A 26,698-nucleotide genomic window follows, 5' to 3' on the forward strand; every position below is an offset into this window, starting at 1 on the left:
AATTTAGCGAATTCTTCTTATGATCTGTATTGTTATTTTTTTAAGTATTTAACAAATTTATGATTTTTTAAAAAGCATGCAAATGTAAATATTATTAAAAAAAAGTATCTTTTTATTAATTACAAATATTAATTTTACTTTTTTTTTTATAAATTGGCATACGATGATACACATTTTGTTTTTTATATTAATTATATTTTTTTTCGATTTTACACCAAGTAACTAAATTTTGTGTTACACAATCTTAATTTTGTCTTTACTATGTATTTGTGTCTTATAATTTTTGAACCCTAAGCTCTAATTGCGATTTTCACAACCATTTGACTAGAATAATTATAATTACGCTACACGATAACGGTGTTTTATGATTCCATATACTATACTGCTTGTATCATTAGAACATTTTAAAATCACAACATACGTCTTTACCTACACACCTATTAATTAAAGAATCTTCTTTAAGGAAAACCAAAAAACCAGTTTATCTTTTTTTTTATAATCATAGACTTTGAAAGAAAATAAAATAATGACCAATTAATATTATTATAAGTTTTTTAATAAACTGCTACAACAAATTTTGTTGTTAAAACATTATTTTTTTATATACTGAATTTTAGCCCTTTTGTATTAAAAGCTGTCATGGCAGCTGTCATAAGATAAGTTGAAATTTAATTTAACAAGCGGAAGAAAACTACAAAAGTATTTTGATGGCAAATATATATATGGACACACTGAACTCCTCCATAACTTTGACTGCTTTCCTGGCAATTTTATCATCGCGCATAAGTTAGGTTAAGTTAGGTTGTAGGGTTGATCCTAAGCAGTGGATTTCACTTGAACAGCTGGTAATGGTCCTCTGTGTTAATTATAAACTGCTACGAATGGAACACAAGATGAACATAGATAGCCGAAGCGTTTTAAGCCTGTCAAAAATTTTTTAAGGCCGTTAATATATATTAAAAACCGATATACATTCCATATCAGTCCATCTAAAGCCTGGCGATTGAGGTGAAAATTACAAAATGATTCCCCCTCGCCTTCCTCCATGCATATCTGGCAAACAGCGTTCTACAAGGTATTTAGCCATATCACGTTAAAAGCTATTGAACAGTCAGTCGGAAAACTGAGGCGATGTGGGCTTTGCTAAGAGAAAATAATTTAACAATCTAATGTGATTTCGCATTCGCACAAGTACTGGTTGTTAACCAATATTTTCGGAGCACACAAGAGGTCCAAAGGTTGACAAGCATACCCCTGGTGGTATTCTGTTTTCATCAATCTTCTGTTAAGGTCCCTGTAATGTCTTTCACACATAGGTGGCTGTCGATTACATAGTAGTACTACTACGATGTGCAGTTCCTTAAGCAAGGTGAGCATTTACTCTGATTGCAGTGAGGCAATACGAACCTGGGTCTCACTGACTTTGCATTCCAACTTAATCAAGAAGTATCGAGCAACTTCCTTTTAAGACTTGTATACGGAGATCTCCTAAACTGAAAAACTCATAAGCATCTTACAAAGGAAACTCTTGTGACAATTTCGTTATACTATGAATGAGTCAGAACTCTTATGTTCTCTTGTAGTATAGCAAAATAGGATAGAAATTTACGGCAATGGTCAACATTGTTTGGAGAAAAGCAAGGTGGAAACTTTCTCCTCTCTGATCTTCACTAGACACATCTTATAACATATTGTATATCATAACTTCGGTGAACTGGTTGGCTGGTGTCCCTTCTAAAATTCTAAAAATCTAATTTTTAATGCATTTGTAACAAACGCACTTCTAATGGAGAATACTCTCTGAAATGTTAAAGTTGGCCCGGCAAATAGTTCGGAGATATCATGATCTTTTTGAGAATTATTTAACGTCAGAGTTTGGGAAAAAATTGCTCCGGAAGGGCTGGACCTATCGACTTGAAATTCTAATACGTTCTTCTTGTATATATGTACATATATACTTTTTTTAGGTAATGATTGAACGAAAAAGGTTTTTATACACTTGTAACATGTTGCTACAAAGTATATTAGTTTTGTTGTATGTATCACCTAAAGCTAATCGACTTAGATATTGGGTTATTTACTCGTACATATCTAAAAGATCAGGATGAAGAGACGAGTTGAAATCGGAGTGACTGTGTCTATCCACCATTCCTGCAAGCTATAACTTGAGTAAAATTGAGATATCTTGGAGTTCGCAGATGGGTGTAATCGAATCACTGCCATGCCCACATAACTAAGCACTTAGTTATTTTGGCATTGAGGATCGCATGTAAGAACTTTTACCTACAGTGTGAAAATGAATGAAATCGGATGAAAACCCTGCCCACTCCCCATATAACGGTACTGCTGAAAACTACTAAAATTTTACCCTCGAGAATAAGAGGCTCGTAGAAATTCTGAGTAAAAATTGGACGATAGGCATGACACTGCCCATTTTTAGAAATTAATCGTGTCAATATTGCCCTTAGCTCCCATATATCTAATATGTACAACGATTCTCAAACTTCCAGGTGACTTTATACCGCATTTTCCTGATATAACATGTGAGTTATTTGAATGAAAATGAGAAAGCATGCATATTTATGGCTAAAATGGATAAAATTGGGCGAAAACTTGACCTGCCTCTCAAATAACTAACATACAACGTCCGGGTAAGTTTAATACATTGGATTGGTGATGGTATGTGAGCTCCTAAGGTATCTTCTGACAAGTTGCAAGAGTATAGGTGTTCGGTTGAACCCGAACTTAGCCCTGCTTTACTTGTTTTTGTTTCGGTTTGTAGATTCGAGATAATTTTTGCAGTAAAATTATTCTCAACGCCAGACATATTTTTTCGGAGGTCTTCCTGGAGATCAACGGCGATATCAAGGGAATCACAAATTTTTCAAAATTAATCGGCAATTATTAGGTAAGGTTATGAAGTACCTTAAATACTGTAAATGAACAATTTTTAAAACTTCAAAAGATCAAATGTATAAAACTCCTTAACCGCCTTCGCAAATTTGCCTCAAAATACTACGTCGATACATTAACATCTTTTGATCCACACTTGGATTTTTTTGCTTGCAGAAAGGAGTTAACATAACCTAACTTGGTGCGAACTCAATAATAAACTAAAATGTTTTTTGTCGATTCTTGGGAAATTTCAAGAACCACGTTTACTTGATTTTGTCTTGTGTGAGCGTCTCCGCAGACATTATTTTATTATGTTTTTGATTTCAAGTTTTTCAAATCACTGCAGTTTGACAGTATTTATAAATTATAATTGGGTTTAAGCAGACAGTGCTATTTGAAAATATTTGGTTAATTAAAATATTTTAGAACACTAGCGGAAGAAGCTCGTATTTTTTGGTGGTAATTAATTTCCGTCTTATTTAATAATTCATTTTAGGAAGACTTTGAAAATCATTTTAGACAAAAATTCAAATTAACCGTTCATATAGTACATATATACTTACAAAGGTACATGGATACAATTACATGGAACTTCAACTATGATTGTACGTTAAATTCGCACGCAAATTATTTGTAAATTAACTCTAATTTACACACTCATAAATATACATATATGTACACCTAAATTCCAAAATATACACAGCTAATATATATATATATATATTTATAATTATAAATCGTAAATATATAATTTATTACTGTTAAACACTTAAAATGAACGTTTGAGTTAAGCATAAATGATTTAGGTACATATTCGTGTGCGTAGACACATTACCGTTATTGATTTGTAAATACTTAGCAAATTTTATTATTATATTATTAATTATTGGAAGTTTCTGCTGCATTTAGCTTAAATAATTCAAATAATACTTATCTAAATGAAGCACCCAAGCATGCAACGCTGCAGCCGTTCGGTTCGTTCCGTTAAGCTTAGATATCTTTACTCGACTATAATCGTGGTTTTCTCATAATTTTTTTTCATAGTTTTAAATTTTATACTTTTTTGCATACATTTTCTCCGAAAATTTTATTCATAACCATAGAAATTTATATAAATTTTAGTTTTCACTTTTGATGAAGTTTAGTTAAACTTTACAGTTTTCTTCGGCTCTGGAGCCTATACTATACTTCGTTTTTTAAACCAGAAATAATTAGACATGGTTTACTAAAATAAAATAACATATTGTTTTTAGAGTTTGGCGAATTTTAGCGTAAGTTTCAAATCTAGTGTCTTCAACAATATTACCAGGAAAGATAAAAAAAAGTACTCTGACCCCGATGTTTAAGTTGGGTCTTCAATTTTAACAGGATAGTACCCAAAATATATATGTATATAAAGAAGTAGGATGCTTATACAAACCTCTTACTACTGGAGAGCTCACAGATGAGACTTTAAATTTCCCGTTTTCAACTATCTGATACCTTTTTATGCCATAGTTTGTCACAATATTTTTTGCTCCTATTTCGAGGTGTGTTATTGAAGAGATAAGCATAGGTCAATGCAATTCCAAAAAAACAACTACTTTATGATAAAATTCGAGTGGGTTGTTAGATTAAAGAGTAACTTACATATAATTCTGAAATAAAAGCAAATATCCTTGGAACATCGGAGTTACGGACTTACCGATATTCCAGTAAACAATACCAATTCAATTAAGCTTCTATTTAAATGTAACCTTCAAGTCCTCAACTTCAAGAAGTTGACCAATCTACCTAGAATGTTGGTAAAATCAGTTACATTCTTATTAAGTATTATCATTAAACCCATTTTACATCTATGTAGTTACCAAATTAAGCTTTATTCAACAACTCAGTGAATTTTTTCCACTCCAGTTGTTCAAGGTCTTTGAAGTTAGAGTATTGGGAGCTTGGAATATACTTTACGTCTAATCCGACTGAAGACTGGACATACGCATAGATAATGTTTAGCGTCTAACCATCCTCCGATCATCGTCTGCATTCTGCCGAATCCTCATTTCTAACTTTCTGAGGACCGTATGTTAAGGGTAGGTACAAGATTACTTCGTTCCAGCTTCAATATTCAAAGTAAGTACAGGGTATTCACATTTGGGAGAACTAAAAGACATAGTGTTGGTTCTACGTATAGCCACTTCAAAAGAAGCCCGCTCCTGATTCCTTTTTATATATAGCTTTCGACGTTCGAAGTTCGACCACAGCAATATGTATATAGAAATAAATACATATGCATATAATAATTATTTTAAATGAAATGACAATAAAAAAACATTAGTTCTTTGATTTTAATACCTCTCATGAGATATTGCTCTTTGATTTGACCCCTTTGTGGACTATTATTAGCTTGTTATAGTTAATACTAGTCCTCCACAAATCTTTCACTAAAATATTTTGAACAGAACTATGAATTTGGAAGCATATGTATACGTATCTAGATACTTATAAAACTATATATATACTATATTATATATTCTATACTAATTCATATATTTCTATATATATTTAAAACTCTCCACAGCACGTCTTTATATTATTCACTATAGTATGTACGACTATATAATACGGCGATTTACGTAAGTATGCATGAGTGCTTTTGTATTAATTTTCATATATAACAATGCTTTAATTATACTTAATGTGAGAGTACTTGAAATATACATTTTAATTAATGCGATAATTTTATTTTTACACAGAATGATATGTTAATGCAATTTGGAACTATCGATGTATGTATGTATGAGTTTATACGATTTATCGCGTTGTTTATTTATTAATTTTTTTAATATTAGAACGAATAAATTTGTGGTTTTCCAATATATACAAGGATTTCGGAATACTTAGTCAAATAGGTATGTGTTTTAGGGCCGAGAACCGAACGAATCTTGGATGACGAATACTAAATAATTTTATAAGAACATCATCCTCAAATATTTAATAATTACAGAAACAAAATTCCGTTGTCATAGACTATAGAATGAGAAGGTAGGTCACATAATAAATGTTTTACACTTTTTGTCACGTTTTTTTGGAATTTTTCAAAAGTTATGTTAAAGAAATATTTATATGATGGGGTATGCATTTGGTCCCTCACCTAATGAAGAGCTCATTTTCAAAATCGGTGATTTAGCGAAATTTTCAGGGACCACTTGACGTGGTTTGACCTATTTGTCAAGTATATCTTATAAACTGTTGGGTAGTTAACTGACAATTTAACTAATAGGTAGCTTGCATATCCTAAAGTTTCAATTAGAAACTATCGGGTAACTAACTGGCAATTTAGCTGATAGGTAGTTTGCGTACGCAAAAAGTTTCAATTAGAAATGTCAATTAGGGCTTAAGAAAGTCATAGCAACTTTATTATGAAACACTCGTAGCGCAATTGGCTAACCAACCGGTTACTTAATCGATGTGTGCCTTCAGTGTGTAATTCGTACATGTGTTGTTTTAAATGGTGTCCAAAATTATTGCTACGTTCAATATTTTGATTTTTTGCATAATTAAAATTATAACTATGTATACATATTTCTTTAAAAAATTAATAATATTAATAATTTTTATTATTTTTGTGTATTTGTGAATGTTTTACTCTGATTTCCCTATAAATTAAGTTCGTTCTAATTATGCGTTGTCTCGTTGCTGTATTTGTGCATAATTGTCATGTTATTTGCTTGGGTATTTACATTTATGAAGATTACGAGTATATTTACATTGGCTTTGTGATTTTGTAGGCTAGTGGCAAAAGAACACTCGCTGAAATAATAAATTGTGTAAGCCTGTGGGCCAAAAAATTGTAAGACTTTTTAATTTAAATTTCGTGAAAAATCCCATCCGTCGAAATATTTTTTTTCTAGGTCGCTAAGACTGTGAGTGACTATGCCAAATGTCACATGAAAATATTCATTAATGTTTAGTTTACGCTTACCTTTAGTACATAAAGTGCATTAGCCGGTTTTTACGATGACTGAAACTGTTCAACAAAGAAGTTCCATAAAATTTAAGTGCAGAACCAAATTTCTAGAGCCGAAGCGTTCAAAATTTTGGTGATTATTGTTTGTCGCGAGTAAGTTTTTTTGATTGGTAGACACTATAGAAAGAGAGACGAGAACGCGTTGACGTTTAACTACATCCATGATGGCCATCAACTTCAATTGATAATCAATACGCCAATAAAATAAAGAAATTAATGCTTGAGAAATAACAATTAACAGTCAGAGGTCTTACTGACATCGTTGAAATATTGAAAAGATTAGTGAAAACCATTTATAAAGTTCATTTGGGCCTAAAAAAAAGAAAGAGCGATTGGTTGCACAATCACTCAATTATTTCGTAAAACAGTGTCGCGTCACAAACGTTAGAAACAATACTTTCCAACTACCAAGATAATACGACTGATGGTATGTCTTAGATCTATGCCTACAACCCGGGAACAGACGATCAATCGGTGAAATATAGTGGCAAAGGTGAGCCGAAGCCAAAAAAAAACATCTCAAAGCAGGACAATCAAGGCTATGTTGGCAGTTTTTTTCGATTATCGTGGTGTGGTGCATTCCGAATTCCATCCAACCGGCCAAACTGTCAACTAGGAATACTATTTGAGTGTTATGCGTTGTTTGTGAGGAGCTATGCGTAAGAAGGGGACGGAATTATGAGCCGTCGCATACTGCATTGATTTTTCGTAAGTGTTTCACCAAATTTTCAACCAATACCATGCCGCAATCACTGTATACGCTTGATTTAGCTTCGACCGCTCCGGGAAAACCGTTTTGAGTCAATTGAAGACATTAAACGTGAAACGCTGCGCGCATTGAAAGCTATTCCGAAAACTGTTTCGAGAATTTGAAAAAAAATGTCAGAAGTGCCATGGGACCAAATAGGATTTTTTGAGTATAACGACATAGATTTTGAAGAATAAATTAATAACTTTAAAATTATGACAAAGTCTTACTGTTTTTTGCTCATAATAATAATTACGAAATTCTTTTGAAATATCAAACACAAACAAAATAGAACATATTTTTCACTGCTGAGTTGTTGCCAGACATTTTACATACATAATGGTAAAGCGTTTTCAATCCGAGCGTGCTTTTGTCACTCGCTTGCAAAATCGTTATTTACTTATATATTTGTGTTACTTATAATTATTTGAAATTATTTTATATTTTCGCGCCATTTACTTTACCATACGTGTACTACTTCTACGTTTTATTGTTTTTGTTTTTTCTTGTTAAATTGCATTTACCTAACTAACTATAATACAATCTGACTTGTATTTTTTCATTTTGCTTTGGCTACTATGCAAGTGAGCAACCAAATTTTCGAAAAAAAAGATTATAATTCATTTACAAATACTTCGGCTGGCAACGCTAATTTTTTACTTACATACATACAGACTAAATGTTGACTTGTACGCTTAAATACGCTTACGTAAAGTGCAACTAGTTGAAAGATAAATGCCGCATGAATCGCAAATTTAATTTAATATCCTTTGTTGTTGTGGTTTTTTTTGTAATTGTTTCCTTTTTTATACGCCTTTATAATATTGAAGAATATTTCAGTATTATAACTGTTTCTTTTTCTGTTTTGCTTTATCCTAATCTTATGCTTGAATATGTATGTATGTATGTATGTTTGATGTCTACTGCTTGTTGCCTTGCTGCTTTGCTTACTTATGCTAGACCATTTTACATTTCACTTTGTATCTCTTTCTTAATGCACTTGTGCTTAATTGTAATATTTGCCTAGAATTAATTATTCTTTAAATCACTAAATCGCGCTTAGTTACTAGTTTTAATATCTTTTGCTTGTCTTGGAAGCTGTATGCTATTCTCTCTCCTCCTTCAATTCTCTCTTTCACTCTTTATATCTCTCTATCACTCCCTATATTTCTCTTTCTCTTGCTCTCTATTCAGCTGGCACTATTTTCTGATCTAGATCGGGTTTCGTATCGTCCGGATCTAAACTTAAGCAATCGGCAAAGTAGTGCTCCATTGAGAGATAGACATGTTCGAGCACTCCGGAGAGTTCGTGACCTTCATCCGCGTATGTCTTGAAAAAAATATAAAAAGATATTTACGATTTTAACTGTATTATTGTTGTTGCGTTGCACCTACCTGATATCTGTACAAGATGTTGGCGTCCGTTAGCGATTTGGCCAACTGTATGCCATGTATATAGGGTGCAGTTGAATCGGCTAGGCCGTGTATTAGGAAGAATGAGTGTGATTTGATGAGACGCGCACGCTGCGTTGCATCGGCTTCGACATAGCCTTTGTAGTTCTCCGCCGGCATGCCTAATATGCGTTCTGTGAAAGCTGAATCTGTGGATAAGATGATTTGTTGAGATAATTACAAACGATAGGCGGATTATATTGAAAGCTATAAGTTAGTTTTGGAAACTCAGAGTATATAGAAAAAACCAGGCCACAAGGCAGTAAGATAGTAGACGAGATTGCCAAGAGCAGTGTACGACCGTCACCTGCGATGTTGATCACCATAGGAAACCACAAGCATTATTTATACGTCGATCTGGACAGAAGCATTGCAAGGAAAATCAATCGATCTACTTGTGAGCAAAACTGCAGAAGTCATGTGTAAAACGGTAGATCGGAAATATACAAAGTTTCTACTGGCACTCGATAGAAGTTGCCGTAGGACCAGTATTGGAATACTCACTGGTTACAGTCTGGTGGCGGCACATGCCTGCAGAATTGGTTTAGTCAGATTAAGAAAACTGCGGAAAATATTAAGAGTAGGGCAACAGAGAGACAATAGATCAACTCTGCAGGATAGCTCTATCGCAAAACACTGGACTAATAAATCCAGAAATATAGTGTAATAGAGCCATATAAACAGAGAACACAAATTTGCAAAGCTTAACAAACAAAGACCTCCACTCTGTTGGAAAGACCAGGTTGGGAAGGACCTGACTTCGCTTCGACCAGCGAAAAGAAAGAACTACTGGCGTGTTGTTGTAAACTCGACTATAACCGCGTAAGCGGTGTCTATGCCAATAAAGAAAGAAATAATTACGCAAAGCATTACTTACTGTAGTAGAGCCAGTCGGCGATTGGCGATATGGCTATGCCACATTTATACACATCCTGTTGTGTGCCGAGCACCATTGAAGTTACGTAACCTCCATAGCCCCAACCCCAAATACCCACACGCGTTTCATCTAAAAAACTAATTGTATCCAAAAGATATCTGCAATAAAAGAAAATAAAATAAATAGATGAAGTGTTTCAAATTTTAAATCAATCGAGTGTAACCAAACCTTAAAACAGAAATCTGATCCTGTACTTCGACGCCGCCCAAGTGTCGGTACAGTTGCTTTTTACTTTGGCCCTTCGCGCCACGAACATCTAAGCGTATGTAAATGACATCGTTACGCGATGACATATAGGTGCCCCAGTCTATTTGAAATTTCTCCGAAACAGACTCGGAACCTGGGCGGCCATTGCTGTAGGAATAGAAGTAATAACATGTTTGAAACCTACAATTTTGTTAAAAAAACTCTACACACTTACACTTCGACCACCACAGGAAAGGCGGCATCCCTAAGCTCTTCACGCCAACTAGGCGGTAGAAGTAATTGCACTTGTGCCCGACTCCCATGTGGCAATGGTATCTCGAATGAACGTTGTGTTGGTAGCGCCAGCTTTTGCAGACGCTCCGTAAAGAACGGACGGGTGTCATAAAGTATTTTCACCAAACTATGCGATTTCTGCATATGCACACCCGAGACCGGCAGGCCGGGTCCCTGACATTCCAATATGTAAAATTCAATACCATATTGAGTTGCTATGGAAGACACTGGTGTCATGAAGGCATCGAAATGAGAACAATTCACATAGTAGTAGCGGCTGCTCCAAAGCGCCTCGCCTAAATCGCAAGTAATGCACTGTGGCTCAGTTCTGAAAAATATTAAAACAAAAAAATTCTTACAATACTCATTTTACAACGATACGCATACTCACTTTCTACTCTCATCGTTGACCGGATCTTTCACCATGTATAAATGCCGCTGGCCGGGCTTTTTGTCTTGTGTACCCAGGTAATACACTAAATGATTGACAGTGTCCCAGCAAAGAATTTTTAGCACCTGAAAAAAAAATACATTTTATTGTATGGAAAAGGTTATATTTTGAAAGGAAGTTCTCACCTCATAGCGGCCATGCGATATGACGGCAATACGTTGTTGTGTCATTGTGACGTGTTTGATGTGTGTGAAATGCTCATTACCGAATTCTTGTATACTCGCCAATATTAGAAAACTATTGCCATCGGGCGCGAAAACAGGATGCGGAAGTATATCGAGCCACTCATCTTCGGGAGCACGCTCGGAGTGTATCTGTGAAACAAAAAAGCAGCGATAATTAATTGATAAACTTTGCTTTTGTCTTGACTGTCTACAAAGTCGAACATAAAAATAAGTGTGTTATGAGTGCCTCGATTCCAATGTTGGGGAAACGACTATATTTCTAAGAAGTGTTTCACAGTACGGCCTGTAACTACTTGAAATACTCCTTCCTGTATACGGCCCATAGAAGGAAAGAACTTGTTTAACGATAAGGGGTTTTGAAAGCCCAAAAGATAAATCGCCGATCCATAATTTTAAAATTTTGATTTCGTTTTTCGGAGAACTAAATAGCAATACTGAGAAACCAATAACACAATATCTAAATAATCCTCTTGAAAAACTCAATAAATGATCCCAAAATTTTAAAGGAAAGCCTTACGACTTCTTATCGCAGCCTTAGCAAGTTAGTAGCCAAACATTATTCAACTTTCTTTTGGACCGAAATTATATAGTCAGTAAGAAACTTTGAATTAATGTGCACGATATTTTCCACCTCGGGAATAATGCATCACCTGTATAGCTCCTTTTCTTCGTTTTAACCGGTTGAAATACGTTTTCGAAAAAGCAACATTTATAACATATGGACGACAGAAATTATATTAAGCAGTTCTCAAAAATAAATTGCAGTTTTCTATCCCACGACTGAATAATTTATGCTACCTAACAGAATTCGCTAAAACTTTTTGTATTGAGGAACTTCTTCAGTAGCTTAGGATGGTTCAGAGATGGCATTATAGAGTGCGTAAATTTTAGTCCCATGGTTTCACATTGGGTCTGTCACAATCTTAGGAGCGATGTCAAATATCCACTATATCTACCTACCTATCTACCAAACACACTTCTCTGCTTTTTATTTGGAAATAACAAGGAGCTTAATTAATTACCTCGACACAAGTCCAATTTGTATCCGCTAAACAAGTGGCGATTATACTATAATTTTGGGAGCGTGTCATGTAGACAACAGAAACTTGATGATTTAGTTCTGAGATCCAGCCAGCCGATGTTATATAAAATTCTCTGTAAGTTGGCAGTGTGAAAATCTAAATAACTTTATGCAAATCACCACAATACTCACTGGTCATCCAAGGAAGGGGGTGGTTTCAAAATAAAATATTGTATGTCGGTTAAATTACTAGCATCTACTACCCAAAGTGTGACCTCGGGATTCGGGGAGCCGGGTATGGGATAACGCACATTTCTGGTTTCAGGAAATGACGTTTCCGGTGACATACTGCTACCAGCGATAATACTGCCTGACGCCAACCACGGGTATGTCATCATATTCACTTTGCTGTCATTGAAGGAGGCATACATAAAGTGTGTACCGTCTTGTGATGCCCATATCGCTTCGGGTTTTTCGAAAATTTCCTCTATATATTAAAATCATATCAAAACAAGAATTTTAAATGTGTCTGATATTTATGTAAGTACTGTACTCACCTTGATAGAGCCAATCTGGCACGCCATTGTAAATGTAATTTTCATACCCTGTATTTGTGATTCGGATGTCCTCCTCGTCAGTTGGTGATTGTCGTAGATAAATATCGTTGTCGGCAACGATGACCAACGAGGTAGTGTTGCCTAGCCAAGCGGCATATTGTAGACGCGTACGCTGCACTTTCGGTGAATCCTTTAGTTTCACAGGCATATGGTGATCGTTTTCAACGTCGTAAATTGTATAAAATGCGGTAAAGGATTTTTGAAAAATCTAAAAAAAAAAACAATAACTTAATTGAGAAGTAATTATCTGAGAATACAATGAATCGACGCGGGTTGGTTAGATCTCTACAATGATTTTTGAAAGTTCAATTTTCTTTTCAAATTTAAAAAATGTTTCCTCTCGAATATTTGCAACAAGCCCCTCTTCTATTTAAAGTGAAAAAAGATCCACTGATCCTTTGATGACGCCATCAAGAACTTTTAGAAGATATATATTCTCATCCCAACAGTATCCTATTCATTGATACTATGTATTAGCAGAAACTCTACATCTCAAACACTCGTTAAAGGAAACCTTCAATTCTCTGTTATTCGAGCTCAAAATGGATGCCAAGAAAAGCTCAGAAATTAATAATGTAGAATTTGTCTGTTCCTGAAGGTCTTTAATTTCTTGTGAACTTAAAAAAGGTCTATGTTACACCTAATTAATTAACAAATTTTTTGTAGGCATCTGGGATTTACAATAGTAAACAATAGCATAAACGTAAACTGACGTTGAGCAATACCAAAAGCTCCGTCAGGATCGGAAAGAACCTGTATGGGCCGTTCGATACCAACAGAAGTTTCAGACAAGGCTAGAATCTAGTGACTTCTTCAATCTACTCCTGGAGAAAATAATTCGAGTTGCAGAGCTAAATAGGAAAAGGTAATAATTAACGCAGAATAACTCTTAACAAGAGGTGCTAGTTCAGACTGAGTAGGCAATTGGGAATTAAAGTCCGCTCTCGACAAACAAAGACCAAACTCTACAAGTCACTCATCATCTGCGATATGGTTCAGAGACATGGACGATGACAACATCTGATAAGTCGGCGTTATGACCTCTCGAGAAAAAGGTCCCGCGGAATATTTATGTTGCTTTGTGTATTGGCAACGACGAATATCGCATTCGTTGGAACGATGAGCTGTACGAGATATACAACAACATTGCCATAGTTCAACTCCGCTGACTAGGTCATATTTTCCTAATGGATAAAAACACTCCAGCTCTGAAAGTATTCAAGGTCCATTAGGGGAAGCAGAGCACTCTGTTGTAAAGACCGAGTGGAAAAAGACCTGGCCAGACTTGAATTCTCCAACTGGTGCCAAACAGCTAAAAAGAAGAACGACTGGCGCGCTGTTGTAAACTCAGCTATAACCGTATAAGCGCTGTTTACGCCAGTAAAGAAGAAGAAGATAAACATCCGTAACCGCGGTTGTTGACTTTGCCGCTAGTGTTCTTAGGTCTTGGGAGTGTTAAACTAATCAAAATATGAAGAGCGTCAGAGGCATGATTCAGTCTTTTCGTAGTAATGTAAACAAAATTAGAACTTGGAAAGAAATTGGCACATTTTTCAAAGGCAGAGTAAAACAAAAATCTTCCGTTATTTCTAGATATGTGTTTTAGTTAATTTCATAAATCAAAAGTGTAGATGTAATAAATACCTTCTTAACATTATGTCTAAATAGAACATATCGCAGATCGTGTGAGCACTGATAGCCGCGTACATTTAACTGCCGCAGCGTGTGATTCGTAACGAGCGTGCTAACCGAATTGCTGGTCGTATCCAATATGGCCAGTCCGCCGTCGTCCGACTGGAAGACATACTTACGCGTCGTAACCCAAGCGGGTTGTAGACGTGTGGGCGTCAAATCGCCTTGCAGATACTCGTCGAGTATCATGCGGCGACCCGACCAATACAGCAATTCATCAACATAACTGCAAGGAGGAGTAAAAAAATAATAATCTGTATGAATCTATGCATAAGAATATATGTATGCACAGTGTTGTATTGTTGAAAGTGTCACTTACCCTAATAGATATATTGCGGTTATAATTCCGGCTATTACAAAACTAATAACTAACAGTGAAAATATGATACTACGCCAATTGTGACCTTCGTCCAAATCTAAATCATCATTTTTCTGTTTGGGATCTTGTACTTGTAGTGTTTCATCAGGTGGCAGACGCCATGAACCGCCGCCACCACCACGATCTGATGTGACATTAGCATGCATTGCAATTTATCTCTAAGATTGGCAGGAAGCTTTCAATTCAACAGCAGTAAAATACTCGTAATTGCATTGCCAGCGGAAGTTGTAATTTCGAAGACAACGTTGTGGAAGGAAGCACCAAAGCTGAGAAGCACTTTTTACTTAGTTGATTTTTGAAAGTGGTTTTCTTCAATTTATTTATCCAGGGCATCATTTATGTGTAGTCCTCTTCGTGGTTTTTGCGGACATCGAAAAAGGGAAGTGGAAGTTCACCTAGAAAAAAAGAAATATTTATTAAAAAAAAATTGAGTATACCATATTCGTATAATAGAAATTAATATAATTTCATTAATGAAATTATGGCAATATATTATAGACTTATGGAAATAATCGCTAACTCATCTGTAGGATCAAAGTGCTAATAGTGCCAAGAGAGTTCGCAATATAGCAATCCCAGCGCAGTTCGTAACCGGGAAAGAATCTGAATTTCTATACAGCCAAGTACCGTCAACTTGGCAGCATTCCTATGCTATAAACCAATATTGTCATTTATTTCGCTGTGACGAAAGAAAAGACTTTCCAATGTATTACCGAACTTAAGGGGGTTTAATAAGTTTAATGGCACATGTTTTGCGGATTCTTTTTTTTGTTTAAAACAATGTTACTACAAGTATGACAATCGAAAAATGTTGTTTAAAATTTTCTCGACGAAATATTAAATATCGAGAACGTTTCTCGGTAGAAAGATTAACTGATATTTAACAATATTTTTACGTTTCTTGTAGGTATAGAATGATGGTTCCTGCTGGATATATATATCTTCATATGGAATTAACACTGTTCGAAGCTATCAATGCGCACGTCTACCTATCATAGACATATACCATGATCGTAAGGTCTATTGTCACTTATGGAGCGGTTGCTTGGGTATCGAAGACAACGAAGACTTCGGTGTTTTCCCAGCGTCTTTCAAGCAGAAGTCTTTGCTATAAGTCAGTGTGCAGAAATCAAGCAGGCAGCAGGTATGCACCACACCAAGTTACTATTGGAAGGTTCAAATCTAGCAAGGTTTAGAGATATGATCAACCTCCCCCAAGTCAAATTTCGTAGAAGATCGTGCGAATTAGCACCGCTGATCTATTTTTTTGTGGGGTTATGTGAAATCGCTTTTCTTTAGCAAATAAACCAAAAACGTTTTACTCCTTTGTCGCGTTACTGCTGACATGCGACCTCCTTTGCTGCAAGAAGTGGTCGAAAAATGAGCTAAAGCAATGTAGACGGACATCTGTTGTATATATTGGATATTTCAACAAAGGAATATCATGCGGATGTAATATCGTGTTGACCTGAGGTTAAACTAAAAACTGTAAAAAGGCGTCATTACTTTTTAAATAGTTATTTGAAGACATTTTTATACCCCAAAACGTCATTATTTGCAGTAGTTCAGTGGGTCTAAATACCAAAGGAAGGCGTTACCACCGTTTTAAGCATTAAGACTTTGAAGCTTTTCTTCCCTTCAACATAATAGCCGCTACGCGTTGATAGGAATATATGTGCATATATACAGGGTGCAGCCACTATAAGTAAATAGTCTCTCATGTTACCAACAACCTAGCTACAAACATACTAATATATACATAACACTATTCAGAAAGGGAATCGTTGTTCCCAAATCTCTGCGCGAGCCCGACAAGCATACGCCACAAAGCAAAACTCATCCTTGACCGAAACAAAAGAACTCACAATGCCCTTCAATGGCTATTCATTAGAGATTTTATCATAATTACATAATTTCTAGCCTAATAAACATTTAAGCGCATGTTACTGCTTTGCCATTCGATGATCGGGGTCGTCTGAGAGTTCACTTCATCACGTCATGACGCAACGGCAAAGCACAGCACAGCGCTGAGGCGGCAAACACTACGGAATACTACTAAATATGTAGTGCAGCAAGCAAGCGATAAGGGCGACCTTACACAACTTGCGGCATATTAGCGCATGCCACTCATCCTCGGATACCATTCTACTCCATGCCGATGTTATGTAATGTATGTAATAGAAAAAGGTGGCAACAAATGATTTCTAATTATTCATATAAAAATCTTAAAGTCATTGGCGTGGAAATCGCCAAGTCATTAAGGCGTCCCACTTATGTAAGTGCAGACGAAAGAGTAGGGCAAACGATGAGGATAAATGACTGCAGTCGTCATATTCGCTGGCTAAATGAATGCAAAGGTCAGCACATTTGATTGATGATGATTTGATTTTGCACTTCTCACTAATGTAGGTTTGGTATGAACTTAAGAGCGCATTCAGATTCATTTATAAGCATATGCAAATATTTTTTAAGGATTTAAGGATACGAACACGAAGTCAAACAAATTCTGTGCAAAAGAAATATTGAAAGCGAGTAAATTAATTATTGTGTTGATTAATTAATAATATTTTTTGTATATTTGACTGGACCTCTACTCAAATTGTGTGTATGTTTTGAATATTAATATATATTCTGTCTAAAACATTTACGAAACACGAAAATAAAGACAATTCGATAATTTATATATTTTATTAACATTCCATTGAAAATTATTTATCGAAATCACAGCCAACTTAACAGTTATCAAAAATTTTAATAAGTATCTTGAAAGCTTTATAATTCCTAGCTGTGCTTTAACCCTTTGCGACCGTAAGTCTGCTCTCAGCTATCAAAGCTTTTTTACCACAAAAAATAATAATGTTGTTGCCTATCGAACAGGTGATAATATTTATTTATTAGCGTGGAGGGATAAGAGAATAGTTACCATTCTAAGCAGCTAAGATGCTTCAGGTATGAAAACTATTTAAAGAACATTAAAAGAAGATAGCACCGTCATCAAAATTAGCAAACCAAAAGTTATCATAAACTACAATTTGAATATGGAAGATGTCGATAAGGCTGATCAATATGCCAACTCCGTATATTGCGGCACTGTGAAGATGTGAAAAGTAAAGATTGTTCCGTATGTTCAAACAGAAAAATTTCAGGCGGAAGACGCCAAACTAACTATTTTTGTGACACATGTTCTCGAAAAGCAAGGCCAGCATGACACCTATATATAAAATTAATACGGTCGCAAAGGGTTAAAGAACATTAAACCACTTATCTTAGCTCATGGCTTTAGAGACGATTGTGCATTAAAAATTTCTATGTTCCAGCCACACAACCTGAAATATATTAGCTGATCTATATACTATATTGTTCTGAGTTATAGTAGAAGCTTTTTGACCGCAAATCTGACGGATATAGGTACTTTCTTGATATAAAGTCATTATTAAATTCTATACCCGGAACAAGATAAATTAAGTTTTTGATAAAGATTATAACACTCAGAAAGAACATTTCGAGGTTCTCTACTTTTTTAAAGAAAAAACAAAGAACTTTAATGGAGAATGTTTATTATCATTCGATAGAACATTTTTTTTTTGGCATTTGGCTCTCCATCTGTTGAGTCCAATTTTCGATGACTCGGTCGTGTATTTCGACTGGTAACTGGCAAACTGGTTTCGAAGCGGGATTGTCCGCATAGACTTTAGGTTTTACATATGCCCACAGAAAAAAGTCTAACGGTGTGATATCACACGATCTTGGTGGCCAATCGACCGGCCCAAAATGTAAAATTATCTGCTCACCGAATTTGCCTCGAAAACGCGAATCTTCTTGGAACTTTTCAGGAGCCAATAGAGCGAAGCGATGTGGATCTCGACGTAAAATGAGCCAAGTCGTTCCATACGTCAGTCCAAGTTGCGGCGATCGGCACTTAATCGACTCTCCACGAGCTTCGTGTAGAGTCTCAGCTACGGCTGATATAATTGTTTTCCATATGTAATATTAAAGATTTGCGGAGCAGTTATATCGACCAAAAACCGCTTTACCGTGCACACTTTGGCGACTATTAGCGCCTAAAAAGGTAGATTAGTTAATGGTGCCTATCCGATTCAAGTAGCCGCAGAACTGCAAGTTACTTAGAAACATAATTCGTCTAGATAGTCGTACTGGGAACGAGGCATTCGACCAAAAATATTTTGATCAATTTTGACCGGGTCTGGTCAACGTCAACAGCGAGCGCAAGCCGAATCATTTTTTATACTCTCGCAACAAAGTTGCTAAGGAGAGTATTATAGTTTTGTTCACATAACGGTTGTTTGTAAGTCCTAAAACTAAAATAGTTAGATATAGGGTTATATATACCAAAGTGATCAGGATGACGAGTAGAGTTGAAATCCGGATGTCTGTCTGTCCGTCCGTCCGTCCGTCCGTGCAAGCTGTAACTTGAGTAAAAATTGAGATATCATGATGAAACTTGGTACACGTATTTCTTGGCTTCATAAGAAGGTTAAGTAAGATGGGCAAAATCGGCCCACTGCCACACCCACAAAATGGCGGAAACCGAAAACCTATAAAGTGTCATAACTAAGCCATAAATAAAGATATTTAAATGAAATTTGGCACAAGGATCGCATTAGGGAGGGGCATATTTGGACGTAATTTTTTTGGAAAAGTGGGCGTGACCCCGCCCCCTTCTAAGTTTTTTGTACATATCTCGGAAACTACTATAGCTATGTCAACCAAACTCTGTAGAGTCGTTTCCTTCAGGCATTTCCATATACAGTTCAAAAATGGAAGAAATCGGATAATAACCACGCCCACCTCCCATACAAAGGTTATGTTGAAAATCACTAAAAGTGCGTTAAGCGACTAACAAAAAACGTCATAAACACTAAATTTTACGGAAGAAATGGCAGAAGGAAGCTGCACCCAGACTTTTTTTAAAAATTGAAAATGGGCGGGGCGTCCGCCCACTTATGGACCAAAAACCATATCTCTGGAACTACTCGACCGATTTCAATGAAATATATAATATTATATAATATTTTCTTAACACTCTGATAACATGTACGAAATATGGGTGAAATCGGTTCACAACCACGCCTTCTTCCCATATAACGCTATTTTGAATTCCATCTGATGCCTTCTCTGTATAATATATACATTAGGAACCAATGATGATAGCGGAATAAAACTTTACACAAATACGGTATTTGAGCTGAGGTATCCCTTGTGGAAAAATTGTCGTGATCGGACTATAGCTTTTCAAGGTCCCTGATATCGAACACGAAGAACACAGTGCCTAACCTAACCTAACCTAATTTTTCAGCGAAAATATCGCTAAATCTCTCAGAATTTAATTCTAATTAATTTTACAGCAAAATAAAAAAATATGTAAATGACGGATAATGAAATCTCGATTATCACTTTATCATGCGAGAGTATAAAATGTTCGGTGACACCCGAACTTAGCCCTTCCTTACTTGTTTTTTTATTATTTGGTGCAACTTTTTTTTGAATTCATCGTAAATATGCATCATGCGAATCATCTATCCAACTCTGTTAGAACGAAAATCTGCGTTAGCATTCAAAAAGTTAAAGAGGATCTTAACACTTCTTATGGATCGACTCAGCACATTTTGATTAATGTATTGCGTTTAAAGCGAGTCAACGTTAGACTTGTACCAAAATGTTCCAATTTCTGCAAAAACGACTTAGAGTAGAAGTCGCAAAAAATGCTTGACAATGCAGCTGAGGTCCCTACATACATCAAACGCATCATTATGGGTAACGAGATGTGGGTCGCAAATAACCAGGTTTGAACGCAGAAATTTTACGGATTTTTCACCACGATAATGCGTCGTTATATTCTAACTCAATTGTGACTAAATCGTCTAAGCGATGCCAACGTATTTCCCAAATTTGACTCTCTGTGACTTTTTTCTATTTACGAAATTGAAGAAAAAACGTTTCGAGGAATACGCAATGAGAGTCATTTGCTAAAGACGCTGAAGGTCATCACGCCGGGCTTATAACAAGTATATGGAAAAGAAAATTACATTAAACTGTGTTGTTCTTTTTTTGTCAATCATGATCAAATATAAAATAAAACAACAAATATTCTCAAAACAATACATTTGTCGGCCAACTTGTTTACAGGTTTCCTGTACCACAAGGACCAAGATAATAATACGTTTTTATAAAGTTAATTTAATCTTCTTTGTTTCTAGAAAAATACATAGAATCTTCTGGATAACGTATTAGTAAAGTTCATTGACTAGATTTGGGGTGAAATGTGGACTTTCCAACACGACAACGCTCCAATCCCTAGTCTACTTCGAGATTCTTGGAAAACAAAAACATTAATGTAATGTTAACAAAAAAATTGATCAAAAAGCATTTCGTGTGGTAATAAAGCATTGCTTTTTGGGGGGAATAGAATTAATCGAGGTATGCACTGCGACCTTGGGTCTATTGTGCCCTTGGGTAGGAAATACTACTGAATTTGGACTCTGTACAAGGGAAGTCAAAATTTGGAAATAGATTTGCTAAGTTGAAATAAGACGAAATGAGCACCAAGGACAATGAATACAGTGAACGCCCTAAAAGGCGATAGCTCTGTGCAAAGTGTTTGAGTACCCTTTAATAGTAATACAGCAGAATAAAAGAATTAGGAGGTTGGAACAGGAAAGATTATGGACATAACGCTATCCTAAACCAGCCAAACTTAAGAAAATCGGGCTATATTCTCCCATTTTTAGATTTCAATGGCCACTTTGGAAAATATTGTAATACAGGCTCTATCATTACCGATGGGTCCATCTCGAAATCTCACTCTATCCAACTGCTAAACTTAGTCAAGTCCACTATCCATAATTTTGGTTTCCAGCCACAGGAACGAGGACGAGTTTACTAAGCAAATAGCCTCTTTTGACGAATCCGAGGCGGAGTTAATAGCACACCCGCTTGGAACAATCGAAAGGTAGCTGTATATTCAATTTGAGCAAATATAATACATAGCTCAGTTCAGATGGAAAGCAACTGCAAGATGACAAAGCATATATGGCTCAGATAAGATAAGATTGGACTAACGACTTATAACATAAGTCCAAGAATAGTATTTATTTAGAGACTAACAACTACTATAACGGGCCACTGTCCTCTTGCAGATGCACCCCTTCTAAACCATTGTGAATCAAATGAGATGAGACATCCTTCTCTGTTGGTAACAGCTGTTGCGACCAACTAATTATACCTCAAAATACATAATGTCCTTTTTACTGTTTATAAAGTATTAAAAAAATTTAAGTTTATGGTCTTGAAAGTAATTTATAATCAACTCCATTTAAGTTTAAAGAAATCCAAATAAAAATTTATTGCCAACAACAACTTTTGCAATAAGCTACACGCTTACACATAATTATAATTATGTTACCTTCCCTAATTTTGTTATATTTGTTGTTGTAATTATATTTAAGTTAAGGTCACGACAATGCACCGCCCCGCTCATTGTACACAAAAGCTAGCCACGCGCCATAAAAAGATTACACACATAAATCTATTCCGGAAATGGAAACACAAGAAGTTTGTAAGAAGAAAAAACAAGCATTGCGAATATATACCGCTATGTGCGTAAGTGTATGTGTATGCTTTTAATAAATATTGTCGGAATGTGCGCGCACGCTTTGCATGAATCACGGCAACGACCCTTAAATAATTTGAGCTTGCCAACTATAACGGTATATAAGGGCTTAAAGAGCAACAAAGGGCTGGTGTAATGAAGCCAACGACGAGCAATGTGACAATAACAGCAACAACTGTGCGGTACAATGCAAAAACAGAAATAAACTAAACTAAGCTAAACTAAAACACTTACTCATTCGTTTTCAAACACACGCCCACAATTATTCAAAAAAAAATAAAGAAAAAGTCAAAATGTTGTGAGTGGTATAGAATGCGAGCGTAAGTAAGTTTGTGCGTACTAGCTCAGCGAATGCACAGTGGTTTATTGTTAGCAAAATAATATACAAAAATTTCATCAAATTTGTAAGGTCCAAAACAGGGCTTATTTCGCTAATTTGTACCATATCCACGTAATCAGCAATGATTTTTTTTTACTCCGGACAAGGTATATTAAATTTGCACGAAGTTTTTAACACTTAGAAGACAATATCGGTCGGAGATCCTAGAAAATATGTAGTCATATATATGATTAGCATGACGAGTGAATCGATTTAGCCATGTCCATATGTTTATCCGATCTTAAATGCATGCAGACTGCCTTTTCTTTCCAAGAAGCTGCCATACAAACTGAACTATCGGAATCACGTGCTTATATGGATTTTTTTTTATGTGACGTGATATATTCACAAAGTTTTACATAGATTATTGCTCAAGGCAAAGCACCGATCCCCAATATGTTGTTCAGATCAGTCTGATATACCATATAGCAGTCATACAAACCGGCTGTAAAGTACAGTCTATGCGGACTTCCATTGAGGCCTTGGAGCAACACGACGACACGCCAGATACCAGTCGAAATGCTCGAACAAGCCATGGAAAATTGGACTCAACGGATGGACTATCTGAGACGTACCTGCGGCTAACATGTTAAAGAGATATTCTTTTAAAAGTTAATGCCAAACAATGTTGTTTTTAATGATAATAAATATTCCCTTTTAAATTTAAAGCGGCGATGTTTTTTCCTGGAAAAATTGGAAAACCTGAAAATGGATCACCTTATTTCGTATATCTTACTATACGAAATGTTCATGCGAATAGCTTCGATGCAACCGAGTTAGACGTTTTTCTTGGGCGTCTCTGATCAAATATGAACCGGACTGTAAGAAAAAAACAACATTTTCATCTACTTTCATACACATATTTATTATTGTCTTCAAAATGGGCTCCTTTCGAGCCCATATAAGCATGTCGAAACCTTGTTTTTCCACCGACTTTGACGTGGTCTTTATCATTTTCTTATATCGGCTCCGATTCGATAATTCGTTCCTAGCTTCCCTTCAATTCTCTTTTTATACAATTTAACTGTTGTTGATTGGCTTTCCAGGATTATATATTTTTCAATTTTGCTTCATCTATTATATTTTATTTTAAAGGTATAGGGGGTTTTTGAAATCGAGTTATTATCAGGTATTCTTACAACAGCTCTTCCTTTATGGTAATGGTAAGAGCCTATACACAATGCCTTTAATTCATTCGACGGGGAAAGTCAACTTTTCAATTTTTTATACTCCACATAAATACTTTAAAGGGATATCTGCAAAAACCTTACTACTTTAAACTCAGAATTAAACCGCAAATTCTCGAACAATTCACCTCAAAAAAATAAACAAAATATTTTAGGTACAAACTCAGCGTCCAACAAATAAAATTAATTGTTCCAAGTTCTTTTTAGAACAAATATCATCATTAATAAATTACAGTTATAATAGCTTCCACTGTTCTTATGCGCATAGCGGGCAGGCAGTGACAAAAATAACAGCGCACCCTTGCCACATATTTTCGTTAAACAAAAAATAATAAAAAAAAAACAAAAAATAAGTAATTGTTTGCCAACCTTAGTGTTATGCCCTCCACACTTTATGTCTGTTTGTTTGCTTCATAATTTGCATATTGACGCGACGTAACAGCATTCTTACAAAATGTGTTTAACCAAAAAATTTGATACGTCATGGTAGCGTCTGCGTCATAGCAGGTCTAACAAAACAGAACAAAAGGAACCTCCGAACAAAACAAAAACTATTTACAAGTGTAAAAGTGAAGGCGTAAAGTTTCGCAAATAGAAAGTCATGAACACAACTAAATATGTGCGCAGCTTTATATGTATTACACGAGTATAATATATAATACAAATGTAACGGCATATTTGAAGTTCACGCAATCACTCGCGTGTTTACTATATGTATAAGTGCGAGCATAAGGAGGCCTTTTCATTATTTGAAACTGATTTATGGGCAATGAAGCAGTTTCGATTTTCAAATCATTCCTTTGCAGCAACTACATATCGTTATAAAATAAGTAAGCGATTTTGGTATATGTAGATATTTACAAATAACTTATTTATTTTTGGAAACAGGGAGTAATAATAGCAGCAAAAATTTTGCCTCACATACCCGGTCGCCTAGATTATTAGAGAGTAGCATATTCATATATAGGTAAGAATTCATAAATCTTTCAAAGGAAAAGCCCATCGAAGTGAACTTGAAAAATTACGAAGCTCAAATCTTAACCCTATGTTCATCTCGGAAAAATACCAAATATCATGATTCTAGTGTATCCTAACCTTGTCTATATTTGTTTGGGTTTGTCATTTCATAATCAGTAGCCTTACTTCAGAATAATATTTGCAAATGGTGCAAATTTCTTACTAAAATACTGGTTAAGTTCGCGCGACAAATCGCAAGCTGCGTCCACTATTCTGTAGACATAATCGCCCAACAGATCCGGTAATTCGAGCAACCATGGACCAATTGGGCACCAGGTTTTCTCTCCTGTACAGGCGTAGCCACCTTTACGCGGTTATAGTGGAGTTAAAAACAGCATTTTTTTCGAAATTAGGCGCCAATTCGAGATACCAAGTGCAGCCAGGTCCATCTCCACCTGATCTCTCCAACGGAGTGGAGATCTTCCTCTGCATCCCATGACATGATCAAGCCAGCGTCGCCGCTGGCTTTTAATTCGCTGAACTAAATATGTCAGTCAGCGAAGTCGCGAATGCGAATACTGTTAGTTTGATGACAGGAGGTACTTCGTCTTGCCCTCGTTCACAACCAGACCCACACCCTTCCCTCCCTTCTCCATTCTGGAGAAAGCAGAACTATCCACGCGGTTTTTGAGCATCGACCTCATATCAATATCATTAGCGTACGCCAGCAGTAGAACATTGTACCTTCTCTGCATTTCGTATTATTTTCTCCAGTAATAGATTAACGATTTCACACCATAGCAAGTCTCCGTGTCTAAACCTTCGCTTGGTATCGAACACAGCCGTATTGAGTAAGATGTGATAGCCAACCGTGTGGAGCCTAAGGTCACGGCTAAAAGAGAGGTAGCTTCAGCGCAATCACTGCGACATATTCAGTTTAAGGGTTCGCTGAAGTCTTTTGCAGTGTCTGTTCACCAGAGGTACGTTTGCGAGGTGGCGTCGATCTGGAAGAAAGAGGTTCGCTATATAAATGGAGGTATATTACTCGGCTAGCGAGGTTGTGCGCTGGGTTTGGCACCTGCCTCGAAGAAACCACTCCCAATGAAAAAGGGCACCAAGTTTACTGTAGAAGCATTCCATGAAAAAGTGGAACTCTGAACTGTTTTACAAATATGCATTTTTTATATATTATTGCACGTACATAGTGAGATTATGTTCTCATCTAAAATAATTTACAAAAGTTGTAGTGAGTAGGTCTCATTTTTTGTAAATACCGTTATTTATTGAGAGTAACAACAAGTTTTTTTCATTAGTCTTTACACAACTTTTTGCGAGGTCGCTGCCGCTATTGTTTATCAGATAGAAATTATATTTCTGTTCTTAGTTATAGTGTATGGTCTGCTGTCTTTAACTGCATACTAATTTTTTCGGTTAAGTGTTTTTTTGATAAGAAAATCATAACGGAAAGGTAAGTTTCGATGTCCCATACGTGACGCTTAATTCCTTTTTCTATTAATAGTTGTAAAACAAGTCGACTATACAAATTGAATTTTTCTGTTAACAGCTAAATTTTAGCGGTCTAAAAACTGGTGAAACAATTTTGTTTGAAATCGCTTCGCTTACAATATATTCTTGGTGATAATAAAGTGTCTGTACGTAACGCTAAAGAATAAGTTATCTGACAT

At 35.7% G+C, this 26,698-nt stretch overlaps 1 protein-coding gene across 2 annotated transcripts in view; it reads right to left on the minus strand.

Moving 5' to 3' along the window:
- Positions 1 to 1,168: 1,168 nt before the first annotated feature.
- The window catches only part of LOC105223771 (dipeptidyl peptidase 4), a 59,103-nt gene continuing 33,573 nt past the window's right edge, over positions 1,169 to 26,698 (minus strand). For both annotated transcript variants that reach the window (XM_049447962.1, XM_049447961.1), the window contains exons 3-14: positions 14,801 to 15,255; positions 14,434 to 14,707; positions 12,730 to 12,997; positions 12,365 to 12,659; positions 12,174 to 12,306; positions 11,092 to 11,280; positions 10,907 to 11,031; positions 10,457 to 10,843; positions 10,204 to 10,389; positions 9,976 to 10,133; positions 9,042 to 9,247; positions 1,169 to 8,976 (exon numbers count right to left, since the gene is read on the minus strand). In XM_049447962.1, the coding sequence (XP_049303919.1) occupies positions 8,833 to 8,976; positions 9,042 to 9,247; positions 9,976 to 10,133; positions 10,204 to 10,389; positions 10,457 to 10,843; positions 10,907 to 11,031; positions 11,092 to 11,280; positions 12,174 to 12,306; positions 12,365 to 12,659; positions 12,730 to 12,997; positions 14,434 to 14,707; positions 14,801 to 15,006 (2,571 nt within the window). In that variant the 5' untranslated portion in view covers positions 15,007 to 15,255 and the 3' untranslated portion in view covers positions 1,169 to 8,832. The remainder of the gene's footprint in view (positions 8,977 to 9,041; positions 9,248 to 9,975; positions 10,134 to 10,203; positions 10,390 to 10,456; positions 10,844 to 10,906; positions 11,032 to 11,091; positions 11,281 to 12,173; positions 12,307 to 12,364; positions 12,660 to 12,729; positions 12,998 to 14,433; positions 14,708 to 14,800; positions 15,256 to 26,698) is intronic.

This window comes from Bactrocera dorsalis, chromosome 1 (genome assembly GCF_023373825.1).
Source record: "Bactrocera dorsalis isolate Fly_Bdor chromosome 1, ASM2337382v1, whole genome shotgun sequence".
NCBI classification, from domain to species: domain Eukaryota; kingdom Metazoa; phylum Arthropoda; class Insecta; order Diptera; family Tephritidae; genus Bactrocera; species Bactrocera dorsalis.